The sequence below is a fragment of the Marmota monax genome, unplaced genomic scaffold (assembly GCF_021218885.2).
Source record: "Marmota monax isolate L192 unplaced genomic scaffold, Marmota_monax_Labrador192_F-V1.1 WCK01_AAM20220418_F8-fsc00031, whole genome shotgun sequence".
NCBI lineage: Eukaryota > Metazoa > Chordata > Mammalia > Rodentia > Sciuridae > Marmota > Marmota monax.
The window spans coordinates 6,857,097-6,882,884 of record NW_026695197.1 but is presented as its reverse complement, the minus strand read 5'-3'; the positions used below and the strand labels follow the sequence as shown (position 1 = coordinate 6,882,884).

At 34.5% G+C, this 25,788-nt stretch overlaps 1 protein-coding gene across 5 annotated transcripts in view; it reads right to left on the bottom strand.

Annotated features, from left to right (window-relative positions):
* Galnt1 (polypeptide N-acetylgalactosaminyltransferase 1) overlaps positions 1–25,788 on the bottom strand; it is a 130,469-nt gene that overhangs the window by 67,310 nt on the left and 37,371 nt on the right. For 3 of the 5 annotated variants that reach the window (XM_046428308.2, XM_046428309.2, XM_058573958.1), the window contains exons 2-4: positions 18,904–18,958; positions 10,286–10,535; positions 1,986–2,160 (exon numbers count right to left, since the gene is read on the bottom strand). In XM_046428308.2, coding sequence (XP_046284264.1) covers positions 1,986–2,160; positions 10,286–10,424 — 314 coding nt within the window. In that variant the 5' untranslated portion in view covers positions 10,425–10,535; positions 18,904–18,958. Of the gene's footprint in view, positions 1–1,985; positions 2,161–10,285; positions 10,536–18,903; positions 19,106–19,999; positions 20,076–25,788 lie in introns of those variants that run through there. The other 2 variants (XM_046428310.2, XM_058573959.1) reach the window with 2 other exon arrangements.

Below are 25,788 nucleotides of genomic sequence, written 5' to 3'. Positions count from 1 at the left end.
CTCAGAAAATCAAGGGTGAAATATTTTCTCTCATACATGGAAGCTAGAAAACACTAGAAACACTAAAACACTAGAAACATGAGGGGCAGTAGGAAAACATACCTCAATATTGTAAAAGCTATAGTTGCTAAGCCCAAAGCCAATATCATTCTAAATGAAGAAAAACTGAAAGCATTCCTTCTAAAAACTGGAACAAGAGAGTAAAATAAGGGGAAAAGGCAGGAAGTGAGGGTGGGGGAGCCAAATATCATAAAGATATAGGAAAGATCAGTGCAGTAGAAGGACAGTTAGAGGGAGAAGGGAGTGATGAGCCAGGGGAGAAAATGCTGAATGAATTTAACGAAATCACATTATGTGCACATATAAACATACCATAGGGAATTCATTCCATCTTTATAAGTAGAAAGCACCAAATCAAAAATAAATAAATAAGTAAATGTGTGAAAGGAAGATCAGTAGAGTAGAAGAAGGAGAACAGGGAGAGGGAGAAGGGAAGTGAACAAGGACTGAAATGGAGTACAAAAAGTCCATACATACATGATTTTGTCAAAAAGAACCCAATTATTGCATATAAGTATAATGCTCTAATAAATTTTTTTTTCTTCTTCCTGAATAGTTTGCTTGCTCCAAGTTGCTTTTCAGTTTGTTTTGAACTCTACCTTTCATGTTTGAGGATTTCCTATGATGTCTGGTATTCCATGGTTATCTGTTTGTTATTAAGAATGGAGGACCAAAAAACTGATTCAAATAGAATTTATCATCTATGAGCTTTGGAAAATCCACAATGTCTTTGTAGGGTGTTTTTTTCCTCCAACATGACTAGTCTAACTCTGCTAAAAAAGATTCTCCAATTTTGGGGGGACTGGAAATCCTGCCAGCATTAATGAAAGCCATACAGAGGCAAGGTAGCTTGGGATCTCAATAGCCAGAATGTAGGTGATCACTTAATTCCTCTGTCTTTTGCACAGTTCCCTTGCTTTTAACAGAATCTATTATCATCTAGTCTAAATATCGTGTATTATCTTCTTCACAAGAAACAAGTAGACCTCTTATATTACTGATAGGAATGAAAATTGATGAAACATTTTGGAAAAATGTTTGGCAGTACATGCTAAAGCTCTATAAATTTCTAGCCTATTCTCCCTTCCACAAAAGAAATGAAAGTTTAAGCCCTCCAAAAGGAATGCACAAGAATGTCACAATTACTTTATTTACAATAGTCAAAATGTGGAAAGAACACAAATATCTATCAATGTATTTAAAAAACATGGTATATTCATATAACAACCACTACACTACAGTGGTGGGGAGAAAAAAGTCAGACATATGCAACAATATGAGTCTCAAAGACATGAAGGAACATACATACACACCTACCTACCATGTGAATCTATTTATAAAAATTAAAAACAAAGACGTGTGTATTTATAAAAAAATTAAATAAATATATTTATATAAATTAAATATATTTATAAAAAATTAAAAACAAAAACTATGTGTAGAGAGGTCACAACAATGGTTGTCTCTGGGGATGGAAGCAAGGACTGAAAAAGAAAATAAGGGAAATTTTAGGAGTGATGAAGATGTTCTGTCTTGGTCTAGATGATGGTTACACAGTTATATACATACATAAAAAAAATCCGATAAGCTGTAGCCTTAAGATCACATATTTCACTGCATGTTATACACAACTTGAATCTTTTTGTAAAAAAAAATACATAAATATTTTGGTAATAACAAAGTTTAAAATCTCCTATTAATCCATTAAGATAAATGGTTATTTTCCAATAACTGGAATAATCATTAGATCAGCAATATCATGAGATATTATTTTATTATCATTTAAATACGCTTTAATTTCATTAAATAGTAATTTAATAAATGTAACATTCACTTTAAGAACAACCAGCACTAAAGTGCAATTTACTAGGAATTCACAACATATTTTTCATTCAAATACTAATGGGCCCACACTAGGTACTTACCCTTCTAACCTAACATCTGGTAAAGATCTGTTGAGTGCAATCATCTCGCTTGCCATTAAATTGAACTGATTGATTTTAAACATCTCTTTCATCTTTTCTTGATCCTCTTTAGGAATGACAACTGGTTTCCCCATTTCTCCAGGACCTTCATGAGGTTTTTGTACTGGCTCTAGAACTAATAAGAAAGAAAAACTTAAATTAATTTCATAGCAATTAATTTATATTTCTGTTAACATTTGAATTGAAATTGTGCCCTCATAAACTAGAGCCATTTCTGAGCCCCAAATCTCCCACTCTGTTAATACTCTAAGGGGCTGGGTTGTCCTCTACTTCCATGCTGGGATGACCTGACTCAAGACGTACTCACTTTGTCCTATTCATCTGAATTGCTGCATAGTTTTGCATTCCCATCTCAAATATTTTTGCCACATTAAGTTTCCCAAAGCATAGCCTTCATGTTTTTCTCGTGGTCTCCTAAAGTCCAACCTCTTTAATAAAGAATTAAATTCAACTTTCCAAACCTATTATCCATTTGGTGCTCCTCCACAACCCCTCAGTATTCCTTCCTTCAGTTCAATACTGACTCACTACTTTCCTTCAAATGTGCCTCATGTTCTCTTGCTTCTATGCCTTTGTTCAAACAGGTCCTCTCCCTTGACATCCCCTTCCCACTCCTATCTCTGCAATATAAAACCCCCATTTATCATGCCAGGCCCAATAGCTTTTTAAATCTTTCTATGAAAGTCATTTACGATTCTTGATTATCACACCAATTTCATCTGGAACTCTTACTTCTCTAATAAATTGCTAACTCCAACTATAATGATTACTAAACCTGTTTTGCAACACCCCCCACTATGTCACATTTCTTTTTTCGACCGGGATTTGAGTCTTCCTGTATCTTCTATGGAGTTTAGTGTGGTGCCTTATAACAGCTTTGTTAACTATATGCTGAATTAATATGTTAAGTAAAAATGCTACTCAAAATAAGTTAAGATGAAAATCCTACACTTGATAATGATAGGCATTATAATGAAGTTTATGCAAGGTGGAGCATCAGGAACAATAATTCTAACCAAAAGCAGTGTTATAGCATTATATGTACATGTGTGTGTAATACAAAGTAAGCAATATGCCCGATTAGCACTTAACAAACATTACTCCTTGTTTTATCCTTTTGAGATGTTAATAAATGTTCCAAGAAAAATAGGTTCTGAGATACTGAACTTTGAAAATATTGTGTTATATTTCTCATGTAAAAGGTACAGAGAATGTGATAAGGCCATAAATAGAAAACAATATGTCCTGCATGTTACTTGTTTATTTTTAAAGCTGAAATTTTTATTTTCCTTTAGTGTTTTTTTATGTTTGTGGTGTGTGTGTGGCGGGGTGGATACTGGAGATTGAACCTAGGGGTGCACTGAATAATATCCTCATCCCTTTTTATCTTTTGAGACAAGGTCTCACAAAGTTGCTGAGGCTGGCCTTGAACTTGTTATCCTCCTACAGGGATCCCTTCCTCACAGGGTTTATAGGAGTACGCCAACATTTTGGGCCCTTCTACTGTGTTGTTTAGGCATTCTCAAAATATCTACCAATTAGATATGATTTTTTTTTTTTAAGTAGCATCAAGAGAATAGAAGAGCCATGTCTTCCATTCAGGCTTCATCTGCCCAATAACAGCACTAGTTGGTAAAGCTGTTCTGTAGGATGACTGCTGCAGATGGTGGTACAAAGCAAACTATCAGAAATGCAGAGTATGAATTTATTCAGTATGTTTTCAACAAGTTTCTCAGAATATAAAAATCCATTTCATAGAACTCTTAATAAAAAATGATGTACAATAATTTCCCCTGTTCTTAGAATAAACTGGTTTTAGGAAAAACATTAAAATATTAAGAAATAATTTTTAAAATTGTAGGAAACACAAATAATACAGTTTTGAAAACAAATTCTGTCAACTATCTACCAAGCAAATAAGCTCTTTAAATATAGGGTTGGCAGAATTTTTTAAAAATTCTCAACAAGTATAATAAAAACAAAATGTGTAATGTCTTTTTTCTTTTCTTAACTTTCAAAATCATTAATCATAAAACTCTTAAAGATCATGTCTACTTACTTACCTCTAAAAAATAAAGAGCAATCAACAGATTATGGGATTGGAATGTACAGGGATCAACAGGAAGGAGTAGAGGTGACAATGATCTTTTATGGATGGCACACATAAAGAAAAGGTGGGAGACATCTAGTGGCCCTGATTATAAATATTCTTCTCTTACCTTCGTTTGATTTTGGTATAAGGTTAAAAGAGAAATATTTTCATGCTGCTCAATTTAAAAATTATGAGTATTAAGTTACACATTCATCTTCTATAATGTGTTTTTGCTAAGAGTTAATAAAGATCCTGAATCTGATCAAACCTCTGGACTGTCTACCAATTCAAAAAAATATGGGAGAAGAATAACATAATAAACAACATTAAAAGGGATACAAATCCCGGCTGTGGGAAACTGGAAAAAAAGGAACAATACAATTTTTTCTTTTTCATCAACAAAAAAGGGAGGTTGGGGGACAATGAGAAAGAGTATCTGTGCCATAAGACTAGCCGTGAACTGACAACTCTTGAAGTTGATGATATAAGTTCAATTTTCTGTTCTCTCTTTTGTTTGTTTCAAATTTCAATGGTGATGGTCATGAAGAACTCAATAAATAAAAGAAATTATTATCTTAAGAACTATATAGTATAAGTGTGATTGTTTATAGCATAAGAAACTAGATATGATTAGAAATTTAAATCTTGCCCCATCATTGTTGACTTTGAGATCTTAAAGAATCAAGCCAAGAATGTTTAACACATACAATCCTTCTGTTGCAATATTTTATAAGTTTAATAACCTGGTACTTATTATATTTAAGTTCTAGTATAAGGCCTACATCTAATTTATTGGTACACATGAGATATCAGAGCCACATTCACAATTACCATTAATCAAAAGTTGTATGACTTCCAGCAGCTCAGGAGGCTAAGGCAGGAGGATCTCGAGTTCCAAGCCAGCCTCAGCAAAAGCAAGGTGCCAAGCAACTCAGTAAGACCCTGTGTCTAAATAAAATACAAAATAGGGCTGGGGATGTGGCTCAGTGGTCGAGTGCCCCTGAGTTCAATCCTCAGTACACCCCCCAATCCAAAAAAGTTGTATAACTACTGTGTGACTTACAGAATCTACTATAATACTCTAAAGAAGAAATTGTAATGTTAATATCCTAAAGAATTACATGAACTATTAATTTTCCTTGGCAAAGCGGCCTGGATAAAATGTATGCAGCTATGAATATATTTAAATATTAGTGCTAGAAAGCAACCAACAAAAAAGATGGTTTTAACTTTTCTTGTACTCACCTATCTTTCTTATAAATTAAAAGGGTATTTAGGGGCTGAGGGTATACTTCAGAGCTAGAGTGCATGCTTAGCAAGCATCAGGGTTTGGGTTCAAGCCTCAGAACCAAAACACACATACACAAAAGACTTTAGGACAATTTTTGTTTGAAATTAATTCAAATGGGGCTTAGGTATCATTTCAACAACTGAAAAACTTTCTTGGCATAAAATTTTATATGTAGATAAATTCTAAGAATCAAATCAACTTTGAAAAGGGAGTGACAGAGGTGTCTGTGAAGGTTTGGATAAGTGTCTCCCAAAGATCTGTGTATTAAAATGCTTGGTCCCTAATTCGTGACACTATTGGACCGTGGTAGAACCTTTAAGAGTTGGGGCCTGGTTCAAAGTCTTCTTTCTGGTCATATGGAGACATGCTCTTTATGGGGATGTTGGCACCCTACGCGTCCCACTCTTCTCTTTTTGCTTCCCTGCCACAATGAGGCAAGTAGCTTACTCTGTCATGTGCTCCCATCATGACATACTGTCTTGCCAGGAGCCCAAAAGCAACAGGTAATTTATCTCAGGTATTTTGGTCACAGTGAAGAAAACCTAACACAGTGTGATTCCTAAGTATTATGTGAGGACAAAAATACTTTTAGTAAATACTTCTGTTAAGCTTCATTTACATTATAATTAGAGACATGTCATGTTTTAATAAACTTAATTACCAAGAAAACTACTGATTCACTCTGAAAGCCTGAACATAAAACATACACAAACTACAGGACATACTTTGAGTGTACTTTAGTCAATCCTTCAAATTTCTAATCTGTGTTTTTTTCATGGAAATGGAATGAAGAGGTCGAAGTTACAACTCCTTTTGTGGGGGGAGGTTATTAATAAAAAGTAAAAAAAAAAAAAAAACTGTCTTCCAAACTATTTTTTATCTTATTAAAAATTATCATCTTTATTGTCTTTATGTAATATATTTCACCTATTCCAAAACCTTTTGTCCACATTTTAACGTCTCTGAAATTGGAATGTGGATTACAATAACTGGAATACATTTGTTTTCACAGTGGCATATAAAATAGGTATCCTATAAACAAAGGTATACGATGTACTGAAATTTAGTATATTATCTGATTCTTTTAAACTTAAAATATCATCTATAAATAAATCACTTCTAACATTCTGCTACTTCAATATCCTTGCCAATTTCAACCATTGTTCCAATCTCATGTACAATTTATAAAACTCTAAATGATTTTTAAATAATTCTAATAGAGTTTCTGAAAGCTTTTAATGATAATATTTTTACAAAATCTTTTAATCATTGGAAATTCTTTCTGTAAACTGTGCCCTCAATGTTTCCTAATATTTGACAACGAGAATAACTCTAACAAAAGAGCCTGAAAATTAAACCATCAATATTTCAATGATCTGGATATCAAGTAGAGTGGTAAGCATGAAGGATCAATTCCTACTTAAAACTGAACCTGTAAAAATAATGAACGCTCTATATAACATCCAAATTCATAAACTGAAAGAATGAGCAAATCCTGGAAAGTGGAATTCCTAGGCTATAACCCACACTAACCTTGATATTTCAAAGAAGCCCCATCTAGCACTCTAGCATCAGAAGAATTTTCCTACTTTCAGATAGTCTAGAACATAAAACCCACATACAAAACTGTGAGAGAACTACTCAGGAAAACAAACTATGGAATCACTGAAGAATAGCCCTCTTAAAGGAAGTGGAACCCAAATAATAAATTACTCGGCTCTGACAGAACTACAGACTGTACAACCACTGCACTGAAACTTTACTTCAGGGCAGAGTTTTCAACTGTACTCTTTCCCCTAATCATTTCTCTTCCTTTTGCTTCAACCTCTTAAGACTGTTTTTATAGCATGATATCAGCTGCTCCAAAGCCTTGTAAGAAACATCACCTCACAAGGCCTTCAATCCTTGCCTTCTGCCTTAAAGCTCAGCCCTCTTTTCTTATTCTTCCACTGCTGACTTCCTTCTCAGTCCATCCCAGTGAACACCAAACACCCCATGTCATTACCAAGCCTCTTCATTTTGCCCCATCTATTATTCTGATTCAAATCCAGCTCTCCTCCAGGTTCCACTAACTTCATAATCTTTTCTGGGATAATCATTCATTTGCCTTCTTTCCAGTTCCACACTGTTATTTCCAACCATTTCGCTCTTATTTTGTACTTTTGTACAAAACCTACTCCTTTTCTTTGAGGTTCATGCCACTAGTGGTTTTAAACTGTTATTTTACCTTAGGATGCTCCTTAAGAATAATAATCCTTTTCTTATGGTTCTGATACCACACTATCTCATAATTTGATCTTTCAAGTATTCCTTTTTTCCTCTATATTTAAAACCTCTCTTCTCAACTAATATAAATAATATACATATATACATACATACATACATAGAAAACCAACTTTGGCTCCATTCCTTTCTTCTGACTTTTGTTTTACCACCTCCCTTTCATACCAAGACTTCCTAGAGAACAAGTTACACATCTCATTACTTCACTGGTACATCAAATCCACTGGTTTCCACACTTAACAGTCTGAAATGCCAGGATCACTAGAAACTCCATTACTAAACATATCAGAAACACTTCATCTTCATCTTAGGTAACTGCACAAATGTCATGCCAGAGTCACATCAAAGCTGCTCGTCCTCTGGGAGTTCCACTTCTTACCAACTTGTCTAACCAAGGAGACCTAAGAGTCACTTTAAACTTTTCTTTCTCTTATTCCCAATATTCAATGCTTCCCAAGTTACATAAATTCCACTATTTAAACACTTTTCATATATATGCATTTCCTCTCCACCTTCAGTATAATTTTAGTGTAAACCAGGGTACATTTCCAAAATTTCACCATAGTCTTCAAATGGTATTTGCTACCTGTCAAATTCTCTTCTAGTTCAATAGCCAATAGACCACCAAAGTGTTCTTCTAAAAGTACAGATTTGATCTGGAGTTAAGGTGACTTAACACCCTGGTTTAAAAATTCTTCAAGAGCATGTCATTGCCGAAACACAAAGTCCAAAATGTTCATTATGCCATAAGGATTCTCTGACAATCATGAAGTAGTTCCCTCCCCAAGATTCATCCCATGCATCCTCCAACCCATCAACTCCCCATTTCTTATCTTGCACATGCTTCTTTTCTTGGTTTAGTCAGTTTTCATCTCCCATATCAAATACCTGCCTATCCTGATACTCAACTGGAGCACACTTCCTTGTTACACCTTCTCAGTCACCCCAAGCCCTTCCTTCCTTTCTGCTTATATACTTCTGTGATTTCTATGATATCACTATTTTAGAATTATTCTCTCTCTCCATTAGACTGAGTTTCTTAAAGGGAGGAATTCTGTCTCACTTAAGTTGTTGTTCAACAATGTTATGACTAGCACATAGTTCATGTCCAGCACTATGAACACTCTATATAACATCCAAATTCATAAACTGAAAGAATGAGCAATATATCAGCACTTCAAAAATTTTCACCAAGTGAATCTTCACAAGCTAATGGTTCTATTCTTTCTCACTTTTAGGCCTTAGAATTTAAGATAGAACACTATAAGCTTCCTATACAGTGGCATTCAACTAGGGTAGAATGAGGAGAAAGTTAATCCATTCTGTTTGAGCAAAGAATACTTGAGTTTCTTACTGATGAATGGGAATATTTGTTCTGTGATTTAAAGGTATACATACAGAAGGTTTAGCTCTGACAACAGTTATGAAGTTGGTGTTTTACTACCCACTAAAGTTACTTAACAGAGGAGTCATAAAGTAAATAGTATACAAATAAGCTGACTTTGAATGAAACTGTATTTTATTCAAATTTATGTAGAAAGTAAAAATTAAAAAAGGTAATGGTTAGCCTAGGTATTACTAGCATCCTGTACTAGCAACAGAATCTAACTGAAGGCAAATTTCCCAAGAAGAAATAAAAAGGTAGTTACCAATACAAATGAATAATTTTTAGATTATAAATGTTGAGGGACCAAGTGCCATTTCTCTTATAAAAGTGTAAAAAATTCAAATGTGGCTATACACTCTAAGAAAACCTATGATAAAAGAACTATTATTTACATAATATTCCTAAAATAGTGGAAGTATTATATAGCCATGCATCTATAACTAATCATAGACAGTTCAGAGCCTTGAACAGTTAAACTAATAACTCTTCACAGTACAGTTATTTTCATTATGGCTAAAGAAGAGAAGAAAAAAAAGGCAACATGTTTGTTGATATGAATGCAAGGAGTTTAAAATCGAATTTTCCAAGTGTTCTCTGCCAAAATATCAGTACTACCTACCTTGGCCCTTCATGCCTTGGCCCTTCATGTTTTCTTTTCTCCCCCTATATCATTGCAAGGAACTCAATGTAGCCCCTATTCTATATCCTGATCCTAAGCCCTCCCTAAAAGCACTAAAGAGAACTATCTGTAGCATTAACAAAAAGAACTTTCCAGATCTCATGTATCTATAAAACTTCTTCCCCACTGAAATAAGATGGCAGGGCAGGAGACATATCTCTTGATACCTAATGGTACTATTTTAATGCTCCAGCAAGAATATGGCATTAGACAAATCTTGTATAAAATTTTGATAGTTCCAACTACTAGATTCCCTACATTATTTGCTACATAAAATAATTTGTAGAAATTTAACTACATTTAATATTGAATATAAAAACAAAATTGAGTGATTTAGTAATGATAATTTAATATTAGAAGAACCTATTAAAGAATTGTTAGAAATATGATCACCACATATATAGGAAGCTAGGAATTATATCTAAAATGCTTAACTTTTATATTATTCAAATTAGTAAAAACTAGTGATATGTTTATCAAAATAGTTGTATTATAAAAAGTTACTCACCATCCCCAGCAGGAAGTCCTCTTTCCTTTTTCTCATCACATTTGTTGCATTCACTGAAGTAAAGCAGCAAGAACATATCCAACAGTACCCAAATTAAGGAGGTGGCTAGGACCACCTTGCAATATGCAAATTTTCTCATGGCACTTTAAGTCAAATGCAAAATTTTAAAATATATATATATATATATATAAATATACAAAGATCATGAAAATTATTCCAATCCAGTTTCGTCAGAAATCACGTTCACACCCTATAAAGAAAAAAAGGAAAAACACTGACTTAAAATTTGAAACCTAGAAAACGAATTGTCTAATTAATATATTAAGATATGAATTAATTTCATTAATAATGTGCAATTTCATGATTATACAAATAACTCTTACAAAGCAGTATTCAATAGAAAAATGGATAAAGGATTTAAACAGGCACTTTGCAGAAGAAAAAGATACAACCATGAAGAAATGTGCTCAATTCCCTATAATCAGGCATATGAATTAAGACAATAGCCAGTTTGCTATTTCACATCCATCAAACACATAGATCTCAACTCCCTTTCTATACAACTGCTACATTTAATGCTAAGGCAAAAACCAAGCTCTTAATTGCCTTGGGTTTTGGTTTGTTTTTTTGTTTTTTTCTTGGTACTGGAGATTGAACCCAGGACCTTCTGTATGCAAGGAAAGCACTCTACCAACTGAGCTATATCCCCAGCCCCTTGACTTGGGAATTTAAGCAATAAGTGACCCCTGCCTATTTCAAATATCCACATTCAGTTCCTAGATCCAAAGATCTCCCTGTAGCCTGTACTGCAGCAGGTACTTGGGGTAACTCCTGTCCTTCTTCCCTGCTGAATCCTATCCTAAAAACTCTACAATCACCAATCACTCAGGAAATAGAAAACATCATGAAAAAGAAAAAGGTATCATACAATCTTAGATGGAGCCTTCACTCTTGACTTCCCTGATTTTTAGTTTCTATTTCCCACTATCCCACTTCCCATTCTTCTGTTGTAATAGTATGAGAAAGTGCCTGGAGTAACTGTAACCAAATATGGAAAGTAACTTAGGATAGTTTGACTAAAAATTTTTCTGGCACATAAAAAGTTCATCTTGCCATGGGAGGTAGAGCATGATGTAATAACCATCGACTCAAGTAGCTGAGACAGGAGGATGACAAGTTCATGTCTACATTGGCAGTAAATGAGCAAGATCCTCTCTCAAAATAAAAAAATGAAAAGGACTGGGGATATAGTTCAGTAGTAGAGCACCCCTGGGATCAATTCCCAGTACCAAAAAAGAAATTCAAAAAACTGAGCTCGATGCAGTCTGAGACTTCATAGAGGAAAGGAATGTTACTGTGTAATGAACAAGAAAGTTCAAAGACCTATCACTGCCGATCAGGAGAGAGATAAGCAAAGTGCATTCCAGTGCTGTAAACTGAGGAATTATATGCTATGCATGCATGCCCCATACAGAGAGCCACAGAAGCAGATGTTCTGAAGCACTGCACTGACAGGATGTAGTCTCTTCTTACAAGGGCAACTTTATGTAACATGTTCCATGGTAGCCAGCAGAGATAGATAAACCTAAACAATTCAGATAAAGTGAGTGAGTTTATTTATAAAATAGATATAGTAGCTCTTCACAAGATTGCTAGTCAACAACCTGAAAATCACCTAAAAAAAAAAAAAAATATATATATATATATATATATATATATATGGAATACTTTAAGCATAAAATATTCCTTTTTCTGTTCATCTCTCTGGAGTCTCTGATTTCTTGCTTATATTCTTCCTTTAATCAGATCAGCATTCTCTGGCTGCAAAGTGAGAACAAAGATGCTACTGCCATACTTCTGCCTTAAAATCATGCTAAATCAATTTAACACTTGATATTGTGTCACATGCAGTGAGCTGCCACCAATGACTATGGTAACGGGTAAAGGGATTATAGGGCACAATGTCATGAGACAACAGTTCTCTCCACAGAAGCAGATGTATGAATTTATATTCTGAGCTATTTCACATGAAAGGCTACACCTCTTGTGGTCACTAGCAAAGCATTTGATTACTCATGAAATGGATTTCAAATGTGGCTTCATGGTCTCTAAAATATAATGTTTTTTTAAACCGATATATAGTCAGTTCAGCTTTACAGAGAAGATCTCAAGAGAAAGGAAAAACATGTCTACACAAAAAAACTATATTCACATTATTTAAAATATCCCATCCCCTGTATCCAAAACCTTACAGCACTTTAATCATAATCAAAATCTGGAAACAATCCAAATATCCATCACCTGATGAATAAATACACAAATTGTAGTCCAGATTGAGCATCCCTTATACAAAGTGCTTGGGATCAGACTTGTTTCAGATTTTGGAGTTTTTCAGATTTTTGCAATTTGTACCGATTTTACTAGTTGAACATCCCTAACTCAAAATCCAAAATGCTCCAAAAACCCAAACTTTTAAACTTTAGAAAAATTTTTTAAAATGTATGTTTTTTTAGTTATAGGTGAACACAATATCTTTATTTTATTTATTTGTTTTTATGTGGTGCTGAGGATCGAACCCAGCACCTCGCACGTGCTAGGCAAGCGCTCTACCGCCAAGCCACAACCCCAGCCCCAAAACTTTAAAAAATTTTTTAAAGTGTCACACTGCCACTAAAAACATTTCAGATTTTAGAATATTTTGGATTTCAGATTAGAGATATGCAAGCTGAATATCTATAAAATGAAACGCTACTTAACAATCCAGCAATAAGTCAGAGGAACAAGCTTATCATCTGAGAGACTATGTGTACAGTCCAATAATGTTTACTGGCTCAATATTTCCCTTTAGAGCATGCAGTATCTGATATCTTGAATTTTCTAAAGTAATAAACTGATTTAAATTCTAGCAATATCTTAAAAGTTGATAGTTTCTTCTATTTATAAAGTAAATATGTTCAAGACAAAGACCCTGGCAAACACAGAAAACTAAAAGATACAAAACTACCTGTAAATTCACATTCCAGTTAACTCAATGAGTTAAGTGTCCTTTCAGTCATTCAGAACAGACAGTATACAATGTCATATTTAAAAGCAACTTTGTAATATCTATTTTGACTCAAATGCTTTAATAGCTTCAATGGCCTCATTATGGGGAGGGGGAGAAGATGGGTATAACTACAAAGTGGTAGCATGAAAGAACTTCATCATAGTCACACTGCATTTTTGGTTTTTTAATAAACAATGTGTTTAACAGATAGCCCTCTTCCCACCACAACCACTGAGAAATGTGTCTTTTGTTGTTGTTGTTGTTGTGTTGATTTGTTTTGGGGAGGAGTACTAGAGATTGAAACTAGGGGGCACTTAACCACCAAGTCACATCCCCAGCCCCCTCCCCTTTTTTTTTGAAATTTTGAGATAGGGTCTCGCTAAATTGCTTAAAGCCTCATTAAGTTGCTGAGGCTGGCTTTGAAATTGCAATCCTTCTGCCTCAGCCTCTTGAGTTGCTGGGACTACAGGTGATGTGCCACCACACTTGGCTTGAATACTGTGTCTTAAGAAACATATATCTTAATCCTCACTTCAAAATAGCCATGATATCCACAAAGCTATGTCAAAATGGCACATGTATTGCTTTAAACTTAAAGAGCAAACACATAACAGACAAAAATAAAAGAGGCTTCCTGGCTCAAGATTCTGGCCCTTACTTATCCCCTTTCCCATTCCCTCCTCTGAGCACTGATACACACTCTTTGGTAGTGAAAAATGTTTACAAATGGAAAATTCTTAAACTTGCTGTTTTTCTAACATTGTATTCAGAGATTCATCCGTATATTGAACATAGGTGTAGTTAATTCATTTTCACTATGAACAGTATTCTTTCAAAGTTTAGCATACCACGGTTTCTTTACTCTTAATGAACATTTAAGTTCTTTCTAGATTCATTATTATTGGGGAGGCAGGGGTGCCAGGAATTGAACTCTGGAGTACTTGGCCACTGAGTCACACCCATCCCTATTTTTTATTTAGAGACAGGATCTCACTGAGTTGTTTAGCACCTCGCTGTTGCTGAGGTTGGCTTTGAACTCGCAATCCTCCTGCCTCAGTCTCCCGAGCCACTGGGATTACAGGCATGTGCCACTGTGCCCAGCTAAATTCATTTTTATAAGTATGCTATGTAACTATCCAGATCATGTTCCCTGGTACACATGTACAGAAGTATTTATGTAAGGCAGAGGTTTCCCAACCTTTATGGCAAAGAGCCAGATGATAAAAATTATAGGTTTGGGGGGCCATGGTGGTGCACACCTGTAATCCAGCAACTTGGGAAGCTGAGACAGGAGGATCAAACGTTTGAGGCCAGTAGCAAGGCCCTAAGCAATTTAGTGAGACCATGTCTCTAAATAAAAAATAAAAAGGGTCTGGGATATGGTTAAGTACCCCTGGATTCAACCCCTGGTACGAAAACAATTTTTTTTTAGGTTTTTTTGTTTTGTGGCTTTATGGGTCATTCTCTGTTGCAACCATTGAACTCTGGCATAAATTTATGCTGCCATAAATGAATGTGGCAATAGCCAACAGTTTATTTATAGGCACTGAAATCCAAATTTCATAGTTTTCAAATTACAAATTATATATAAAATATTATTTCTATTTTTAAACATTTAAAAATGTTAAAATCTATTCTTAATTCATGAGTCATCATAATGACCCCTGACCTAGAATATATACCTGGGGATGTTAGGTCAGAAGGTATGTGTTTTTCAATATGATTAGATATCATCAATTTATTTTCCCAGGTGGTCGAAACAAACTACCCAGGAACTCTGGAAGATGTGTTCAATCCTTGGCCAGGCTTACTGTTGTCAGACTTTTATTTTTTACAATCCTCCATGAGTGTATAGTTGGTATAGTAATGTAGTTCATCTCTGACATTACTGGTCATTCCATTTCTTCTCTGATGTGCCTACTGAAGTCTGGTTTACTATTCTATTAGATGAGTTGTTTTGTCTTTCTTCTCAGTTTGTGAAAATCTTAATACAATGCCGCATGAGTTACACATCCTGAAAGAATCTTTTCCCAGTTTATAAAGAAACACCAACCCAGGAAACCTGACAGGAAAAGATACATTCAGATAAAGAAATTTTCAAACAGGTTTTATCAGTAGGCAGTATAAGATTTCAAGTAAGCTTTTTTCTACAGTTGTTTTGTTTCTGTCATTCCTTTACCTAAAATCTTTTCATGGCTTCCCACTGTCCTTTAATTAATGTTCCCCACTGTCCTGTTTTTCCTAAAGAACATTGATATTGCAGGGCCCATACTTGAGTGGGTCTTCACTAAACAAATTCTATCCACTGTCAAACAGGTTGGGGAAATGTTGCCCGGGCAAGGTGGTGCACACCTGAAATCACAGTGGCTCAAGGGGCTGAGGCAAGAGGATCATGAGTTCAAGCCAGCCTCAGTAAAAGCGAGGCACTGAGCAATTCGGTGAGACCCTGTCTCTAAATAAAATACAAAAAAATAGGGCTGAGGATGTGGCTCAGTATTTGAGTCCCCCTAAATTCAATCCTTGGTACCCCCCAAAAATAAGTTGGGGAAATGTTATATACTTATATTCACCCTAGAAGGTTCATATTGCTTACTACTGGTATTAATGGGTCTATGAAGTTGTAAAAATTACTGCCCCCCGCAAAAAAAAGACGAGAGTGCTAGTGCATGCCTATAATCCCAGTGGCTGGGGAGGCTGAGGCACAAGAATATTGAGTTCAAAGCCAACAGCCTCAGCAATAGCAAGGTGCTAAGCAACTCAGTGAGACAATCTCTAAATAAAATACAAAAATAGGGCTGGGGATGTGGTTTAGTGGTCGAGTGCTCCTGAGTTCAAACCCCCAGTACCAAAACACACACACACACACACACACACACACCAAAAAAAAAGAAGAAAAAGGAAAGGAAACCTATTTAAGTTTTTAAATTTATAACTTCTCACTTTCAAGCATGGAACTTTCCCCATGTAAACTGTCTTTATTGTATAACATGAAATAGAGTTCAAATAGCAATGGAATAGTAAAAACTTGTTCAAAAACCTAAAATTAGGCAATTTTTAAAATTATGCATTGTTTGCTTTTGTGAAACTGGTATTTCTGTGAATCTGCAAATTCTATTTTTAAAAAAAAAGGATCCCAGTATATTTAAAAGCCAACATATATATTGATTTAACTATTTGAAATTCATATTTCTCTATTGTTCTGTAATGCAAGATGTATTTGCATATAAATCAGATAGTTGTGGACAAAAATGCTGGAAATTCTATAAATCCCTAAATAAAAAGAATCTACAAATTTCCCCTCAGAGAAATGAAATTTATCAACTATTTCTACTATCTCAATTTTTTTTTGTCCTAAATACTGAACCCAGAGGCACTTTAATGCTGAGCTACATCCCCAAACCTTTATTTTATTTTGAAATAGGGCCTCATTGTTGCTTAGGGCCCCTCTAAATTGCTGAGACTGGGCTCAAACTTGTGATTTCTCTTGCCTCAGCCTCCTAAGTTGCCTACAGGCATGCACCACTGTGCCTTTTTTTAAGTTTATAATATCATGCTCCAAAGACTATATCTATCATCAAATACTTCACTCATTATTTCATGTAAGATACCATAAAAACAGAATTAAACACAGCAGGTCTGTACTCTTTTAATCTCTAGGGCATATCTGAGCCTTGGTGGTAACCATAGCCAAACTCTGAGAACTGAACCCTAGAATGTTCAGTTACTGGTTAATGATCTTATTCTGTATGTTCCAGGCAATGGTCAGGTTGTAATAAGCTATTAGCAGGATTTAAAGAATCGTCAAGATTTGTGATGTGTACCTGATATCTGTCTAGGGTTTCAAATTTCAGTTGCCAGAGATAATTATATGGCAGAAATAAATGTAACTGTGGGATCAGCTCCCTATAAGATTAACACTACTTACAGCCATGGCTACAGATATTTTGTATGTGTCTCTCTCATTTATAGCCAGAGAAAAGCATGTTCATATGATTCTCAGAAGACTTAGAAGCCTAAGCCTGACCTCTCTTATATTTATCTGAACAACTTTTCCCTGCTGTTTTGTACTGTAGCCTTTGCTATAATAAACATCAGCAATGAGTACAACTTTATATTGAGCTGTGTGAGACTTTCCTTTAATGGCAACTGAGACCAGTCAAAACAGATACCATTTTAAAATGTGGTTTGCCATAATACCTACTTCTCTATTTGTCAGAAGGTAAGTGATCATAATTACAATCCCTTCAAATGAATAAATCAATGGACAGGAGAAATTTTAACATAGTAGCCCTGAAATTGCTATCCTTATAAAAGCATGGTTGGCAAGGTTACCCCTGGCTGGCACCTAGGAATCTGAATGGTAAAACAGTTCTCTATACCCATTTAAAACCTTCCCTAAATGTTAAGTGTGGATCACTGTACCTAAACTGTACAAACAGTATGATTTATGCCACGCATTTGTTTTCCTTCTAGAATCTAGAATTTTTCTATGTGCTAAACAGTAGATGCCTACGTGACCAACCCCAATAAAAACCTTGGACACTGAATCTTTAATGAGTTTTCTTGGTAGACAACATTTCACAAGTGTTCTCACAATTCATTGCTGAAGGAATTAAAGCACATCCTCTGTTACTCCACAGGGAGGGTTCTTAGAAGACTATACCTGCTCCTCCCCATTTCATCCCTGCAACTTTTCCCCTTGCTTGGTATCCTTTTGCTGTAATAAATCTTAGCTGTTAGTATGACTATGTGATACAGCCTGAGTCCTTCTACCAATCACTGAACACAGGGGTGGTCTTAGGAATCCCCAATACAATCATCACACTAAAACAGAAATGAGTGTGTGTTTACAAAGCCCAATATATTAAAGTTCAAATGTAAGCTCAAATTACAGTTTCAACACTTATACATACCCTAGCTAAGTTAATTTATTAACAAAAAACCTAAGCTTCTTTATTCCTTAAATGAGAAAAAAAAAAAAATACCTACTTCATAGTACCATCACAGTAAATTAAATGAGGGAATGCACAATTCACATACTACACACTTAGTAAATACTAAATGGTATTTCCGGGTGTACTTTCTGAGATGAAACAATCAAATCTTTTACATGTACACCGATGCAATGAAAATTTTATTGGCCATTTGGGGCACCACAAAAAGAATATCAGCACAATTGACCTTGTATCTTCAAATGCTGGCTTTCTGAATTATTTCCAGATCACATGACAGGATTATTAGGTAAACTTGACCAAGTTAAACTCTATATAAGAATTATCTTTTGATTTCTGAGGCTGATCTTCATTTAATATTCAAACTGATCTCTCTAATGAGAAATGAAAGTACTAATTAACTAGTACTGGGGCTGTAGTTTATGGTTATGATTCTCAAATTATTAAACTGGGATTTTAGTATAAGCCCTTCTCTTACATGTATATGAAGCATAAAGTCCAACTAATGTAAGTTCATAGCATAACCAGTAAGTAGGTTTTCAAACCTAGAAAGCTAAAAGATCAAGCCCAACTGTAAAAAGAACAAAACTGAAGTCATTCACTCCAGTCTATCAACTTACCCCAAAGCAGTTTTTCAAATGAATTAATATTCCAAATCCACATGTCCCACATTTCCTGTTGAAAAACAAATTTCCTAAAATCAGTAGATTTCAAAGTAATTCTCTCTTTCCCCACTTACCTGAGCCACCCTTTTCCACCAGACTGCAGGCCAGCTGCCATCTGAGTGCAAGGACATGACAGCACACAGAACCAGACCAACACACTTAGTGTCTATTAAATAAATGAGTGGGTCAAAAAATGAAATATTACTAAAATCCAACACCAAATTCAGTGGAAATACTATAAAATTTTCTTTCTTGTTCTAAGAAAATTATGAGGATATTAACTTTTCGGGGAGAGGACAAAGATACTCAGCTTATTCACTATTCTACTTCTACATATTTTACTGAATTGGACCTCAACTGAAGTCAAGTGATAACTCTATGCTAAGCTTCCTATTCCTAACTGGTCCATATCAACTATAATCATTCTATTTCTCTTACCAGTGTAAATGATCAAATCCTGAGGGGGAAGTCTGCTAGGAAGCATTTGGGAAAAATTATTCTTCTATATAAAAATACTGAAGGAGAGGGCTGGGGATGTGGCTCAAGAGGTAGCGCGCTCGCCTGGCATGCGTGCGGCCCGGGTTCGATCCTCAACACCACATACAAACAAAGATGTTGTGTCTGCTGAAAACTAAAAAATAAATATTAAAATTTTTTTAAAAATGCTGAAGGAGAAACTATACTTTTCCATCTTTGGATAAGCACATTTAGAAGAGCTGTAGACATTCTGAGGCCATGAGGGAAGCAATCATCAACACGCTAAGAATGACAAAATAAAATCATGGACAGTACACAGAACCAGACCAACACTGAAAATTCCTGCATGTGAACTTCTTGATACATGACTTGATAAAGCCCTCAGTGATTAATTGGGTATTCTGGCTCCTACAGTCAAATACTTCCTGATATACCACTCTAAAACTTATAATTATTGATTTAGATAGGTATATATCCCTATGAAGAAAAAAATGAAGATGTAGAGAATCTAAATTAAGAAATCTACTTTCATGGAAGAATACAAAAAAGTAAAATTTCAACATAAACTTCATACCTAAAAACCAGAACTTTTGGTTTCTGACATCTCCAGCTTAGACATGACATTATAGTCAGGAGCCACATCACAACAGGATATGTTCTGAAAAAATGCATCATTAGATGATTTCACTGTTATGTGAACATCACTGTGCTCACACAAACCAAGTAGTATACAGCTACTACACACCTCAGTTAAATGGAATATATCATTGTATATGGTCCATCCTTGCCCAAAATACTGTTATGCAACACATGGCTACATATAATTAATCACAGGATTAGAGATTCCTAATTTGCTCATACTTTGTCAAATATCTGCAAGACACTACTATAAGTAGTCTGATGCACATAAACATGAAAATGTTCAGTCTCTCATATGGTTTGCTTATGTTTCCCCCAAAGTTCATGTGTTAGAAACTTAATCCCCAAATTCAGATGCTGATGATTTTGGAGATAGGATCTTCGGGAGGTAATCAGGGTTAGATGAGGTCATGAGGGATTAGTGACTTAAAAAAAGAAGAAGAAGAAGAAAAAAAGAGGCCTAAGCTGAAATGCTCCCTTGCTCTCAACATGGGATGCCCCTCTACTGTATTATGATAGGGCATTAGGTCCTTATCAGGTGCCAACATCTTGATATTGGACTAGCTAGCCTCTATAACTTTGAGAACTAAATTTCTTTTATTTGTGAATTATCCAGTCTCAGTTATTCTATTATAGCAACACAAAATGGACTAAGACAGTCCTTTCCCTCAACAAGTTTGATATGGGAGATAACAGGGCAAGCTTGTATGGCACTTCACAATTATTATTATTGTTTTATTTTCTGTATTTTGCAAAAGATTCCAAAAGCATAGGGGCTACAAAAAAGACAAACTGGGGGGAACAAAGACTAGAGAATTGGTCTAAGTCAAAAAAATCCAACAAGGTATTTCAGGTGGACAAACAGAGCTAAAACAGGGACTATCTAAGGAATAGCAAGCAGAAAAATTAGTAGATGTAGTTGAAAGGATGTAGTCACAACAGAGGAATTCTTGGCTATTATGCTAAGGTATATGAGTAAGTCATTAATTACTTCCTCTATTTTTATTTCTTAAACACAAACGCCAGATCATTACAACACAACTATCTGTTGTGGTTTAAAAAAATATGTATCATTCCCCCAAACACGAACTTAAACTCTAGGAAATACATTGTCAGAATCATCGACAATGCAAGATCCTAGGGATTATTAGGAGCAACTTCTGGGAAATAAAGGTTCCAGTGGGAAATTCCTTCAGACAGGAGCCCATGCTATTTTCTGGTCATAGAGTCCCCCAAATCACTAAGATTTTGTGATTTTTACCACAATATCAATCTTAGCTTCAAGTGCCAAATTTTTGCCCTATTTCCCTCAGATTATCCTTCTCTCTTCTTTACCATTCTCTGTGCAAGTAGTCTTCATTCTCCATCTCTAAGGTCTGGCTTCACTTCAATGAAACTGCTTGTTGATCAAGTCACTTTAATGTCCCATCACAACAGATGCTTTTCTAGCCTCGTTCTACTTGATGTCTCAGTCATCTTAAATTATTTTGGGAATAGGTAGACTATAAATAACCCTCTTCTTCTCATGGCTTCCAGGACCATTGCTTTTCTCTTACTTTTCTGACCATGCTTCAGTCTTCTTTACTGGTTCCTTCGCCTCTCTCCTGGATCTATGCTTTAGGCCCTTGATATACACAACGTACTTCTGAAGAAACCTATCAGTTGCAGTTTTACCCACTGTGTACCAAGGGCTCTCATCTCTTTTACCTTCTTCCTGAAACTTCTGGTTAGTCTGTAAGCTTCTCCAGCAAGGGAATTATGTTTTTCATACTTGACTCGCAAAGATGTTATGAAATATCTGAAGACAACAGAAACTCATCTATAAAATAGCAATTCCTCTCCAATATTACTGTTTATCCTTTCCTAATACTTTACTTTCCACTATAGAACCAACCACTAATCTATACATTAATTTATTAATTATCTTGTGAGCTCCACAAATGCAAGGACTTGGTTTTATTTAATCTAATACATATCTCTAATTTCTGGTATAGTGCTTTGCTTAAGATAAAGAGTTTAATATTTATTACATAACTAAAATACTAGAAAACAACATAAATGAGACAGAATAAAGGTAAATAAAATCAAAATATTTTAAAGTTGTGTTTACATATAGGATAAGAGATAATTTACTTAATGTTGAGACTTACTCAAATATCACATTGAAAATTAAAAGGTAACACTAATTATGTAAAATAATGTTAAATGTAAATATCAAAGTTGAAAAAGGAATAAGAAAAACAATTAACTGAAAATAAGGAAAGGAATTTAAAACCACAAATATAGAAAGCACAAAATGAAATATTAGGGAAAAAATCCAATAAGAAGATGTCAAGGGCTGAGAATGTGACTCAGTGGCACTGCACGTGCTTATCATGCATAAGTACCTAGATTCAGTCCCTACCACTGAGGGAAGGGGGGATAAGATACACTGTTAGATAGGAGTTTTTAAAAATAATTAATAAAACCTATATGTTACTTATGAGACTACACCAGAAATAAGGATTCCAAAAAGTTGAAAGTGAAAGCACAGAGAATTTCACTCAGAAAAGTAGAATACTTACATTGGACTAACACACCCATAAACAGTAAATTATGATCTCTGGCCAAAACAAAACTAACTATGTGCAGGCTCCAGAGAGCAACCAAAAGGCAGAAACTAGCGAGAAGCCAACACTTGAAAGAGAGAAACATATACTAGATAAGATGTGCTTTTTTATATATAGCTGCTTTCTGAAGACAGATACCAACTCAGCAAGACAGCTAAAACTCAAGAAATTGCAATCACATTACCTTGAAGTACTAAAGGATGAGGTACCAGCTAGCACAGTAACTGTAAAGTGAGGAGGAAAACCTAGAAAGTGGAACCCCAAAAATATGTATGTAAATTCCAAAACAACCCTTAGCTAAGCCATAAATCATACAACACAAGACAGACTCCTGTTACAAAACCAATAGTTAGATGGTTAAAATAACTGAGCAAAGATATCCCCCTGTTGCCTAATTTAGGGGAATCAGTTTAGAGTTTAAGTCTAGCCAGTTAACTGCCTGCTAGAAAAACAAAGAATCAATACTCTTTAGGAGAAAAATGAATTGAGGGTCAGAAAAAGTATTATCCACAATATCCAGTAAACAACAAAAAATTACTAGAAATAAAAATAAACGGGAAAATGTTATTTGTCATCAAGGAAAAAAAGCAATCAACAGGTATCGAATATAAAGCAACTCAGATGATGAAATTAGTTAAAGAAGACTATAAAGTAGTTATCATATATAAGTTTAGTAAGTTAATAATAAAGGAAGAGAGAGATCTCTCATCAGACAAAATTATAAAAAAGAACCAAGTAGAACACAAAAATACAAAGTCTGAAATGTGAAGTTTGCTTAATGGTTTAACAGCAGATCAGAGACAACAAAACATAAGGTCAATCAATGTAAATATAGATCAAAAGAAACTATGCAATCTGAAGATCCAAAAGAATAATTTCTTAATGAACAGAACCTCAGTGAGCTATAATACAACATAAAATTAACATGTGAAATTGGGAGTCCAAAAATGAAAGTACAAAGAAAATTATATAGAAGAGGTTTTTTCCAGTGACCTCTAAAGAAGATAAATATAAAAAAGTAATAAATCCTATAATTAGAGCACATCATATTCAAACTGCTAAAAATCAAAGATGATAAAAATCTTAAAAGCAGCTGAGGTAAAAATGACATTTTATATATGAGGGGAAATGGTTGACTTTTCTACATGAAACAAAGACATTTTCATGTAAACAAATGTCAAGACAACTTATCTCTCACAGCCTTGCACTGTAAGATATGTTAAAGTTTCTTCAAGTACAAAGGAAATGACTCCAGAGGAAGCTGTAAGAAAAAATGAATAACATAAAAAATATAAATATATGAATATAAAAGCCTACTTTCCTTTTTTAATTTCTTAAAAGACATATGACTAGTGAAAACAAAAATTATAGCTTTGTACTATTAAATTTATTAACATGAAGATACAATATGTGACAAAATTAAAGCAAAGGATGGAAGTGGGAGAAAGTTTAACTATGCAGTTGAAAGGGATTTACATATTATGTAACACAGTACAACCCAGCATCCATTTAAAGCTAAAACCAAATAACTCCTGGGAAATTAGAATAGGAAAGGACTTTGTTAACCTGACAAAAGATACCTGCCCCAAATCTACCATAAAAATAAATAAAAACTATTACTGATTAAGTGTTGGACTTCTTCTTCTTCTTCTTCTTCTTCTTCTTATTATTATTATTATTATTATTTGGGTGGTGGTGTTGGGATTGAACTCAGGGCCTTGTGCATTCAAGGCAAGCACTCTACCAACCAAGCTAAATCCCCAGACCCTTGGACACATTATCTTAAAAGTTAGGAAAAAGACAAAGATGCCTCCTATCACTTTCTTCTGTCTAAAGTATACTAGAGCTCCTATCCAGCACAATAAAACAAGAAAAAGAAACAAAAGATTTAAGAATCAGTAAGAACAAAAAAGAGAGAAAGAATTTGGATTAAAAAATTGAAGGAAAAAAAGACTACTGGAATTTATGAAATCAACATACAAAATTTAACTGCATTACTTAGTACAAATAACAAAAAAAATTGCCTTAAATAAATATGTGTGTGTATGTGTGTATGGAATGTGTGTGTAGTTCAATAAAAAAAGTAAATTCTCTATGTGCTTTATACAGGTTTCCAATCAAAACCTCAACATATCTCTTTACAGAACTTTAAAAGTAGATCCTAAAACCACAGAAAATGGCCAAGAACTAGGTGAGACAATGCTAACATATATCAAGCAATGGTAATAAGTCAGTGTGATACATGAAACAGAATAAAAGACCAACAAAACAGAATAGAGCCCAGAATCTGAACCATATGAATATGCAAACTTGATATATGACATAGATGGAACTACAGATCAGTGTAAAAAGGATGGGCTATTTGAAAAATATTCACCCATGCATAAAAATAAAATTCTTACTTCATACCATACCAAAAAAAATTCAGTTACATATGGATTAAAGACTTAAAGATAGATAGATAGATAGATAGATAGATAGATATATCTCCCAAACTTTAAAATATTGGCCTATGTCTCCATGTCATTGAGTAGGAAAGGATTTCTTAAATAGCAATAAAAAAGATGAATAATATCTACTACACAAAAATAATACTTTTAATACAACCAAAGACATCAGACAGCTAAAAGTGGACAAAGATCAGGAGAAAATATGCACAAAACAATTAGCAAAAGATTAGTATCAGAATGTATTAAAAACTTCTCTAAATCAAAACAAACAATAAACAAGAATGCATACAACTGAAAATGGCCAACAGGAATAAAAGGGCAAGCCACAGAGAAGGAACCAGAAACAACCAATGAACATAGATAAAAATATGTTCAGCCGGGAATGGTGGTGCTTGTATCCCAGTGACTCAGGAGGCTAATGCAAGACAAGTTCAAATCCAGGCTCAGCAATTTAGCATGACCCTGTCTCAAAATAAAAATAAATAAATAAAAGGGCTGGGGTTGTACCTCAGTGGTTAAGCACCCATCAGTTCAATTCCAGGTAACAACAAAAAAAAAAAGTTCAACCTCAGCAGTATTAATAAAAACACAAATTAGGGAATAAAGAAATGGACATTCATACATTGTTGTTCCAAGTATAATTTGGCATTGCCACTTTGAAGAGT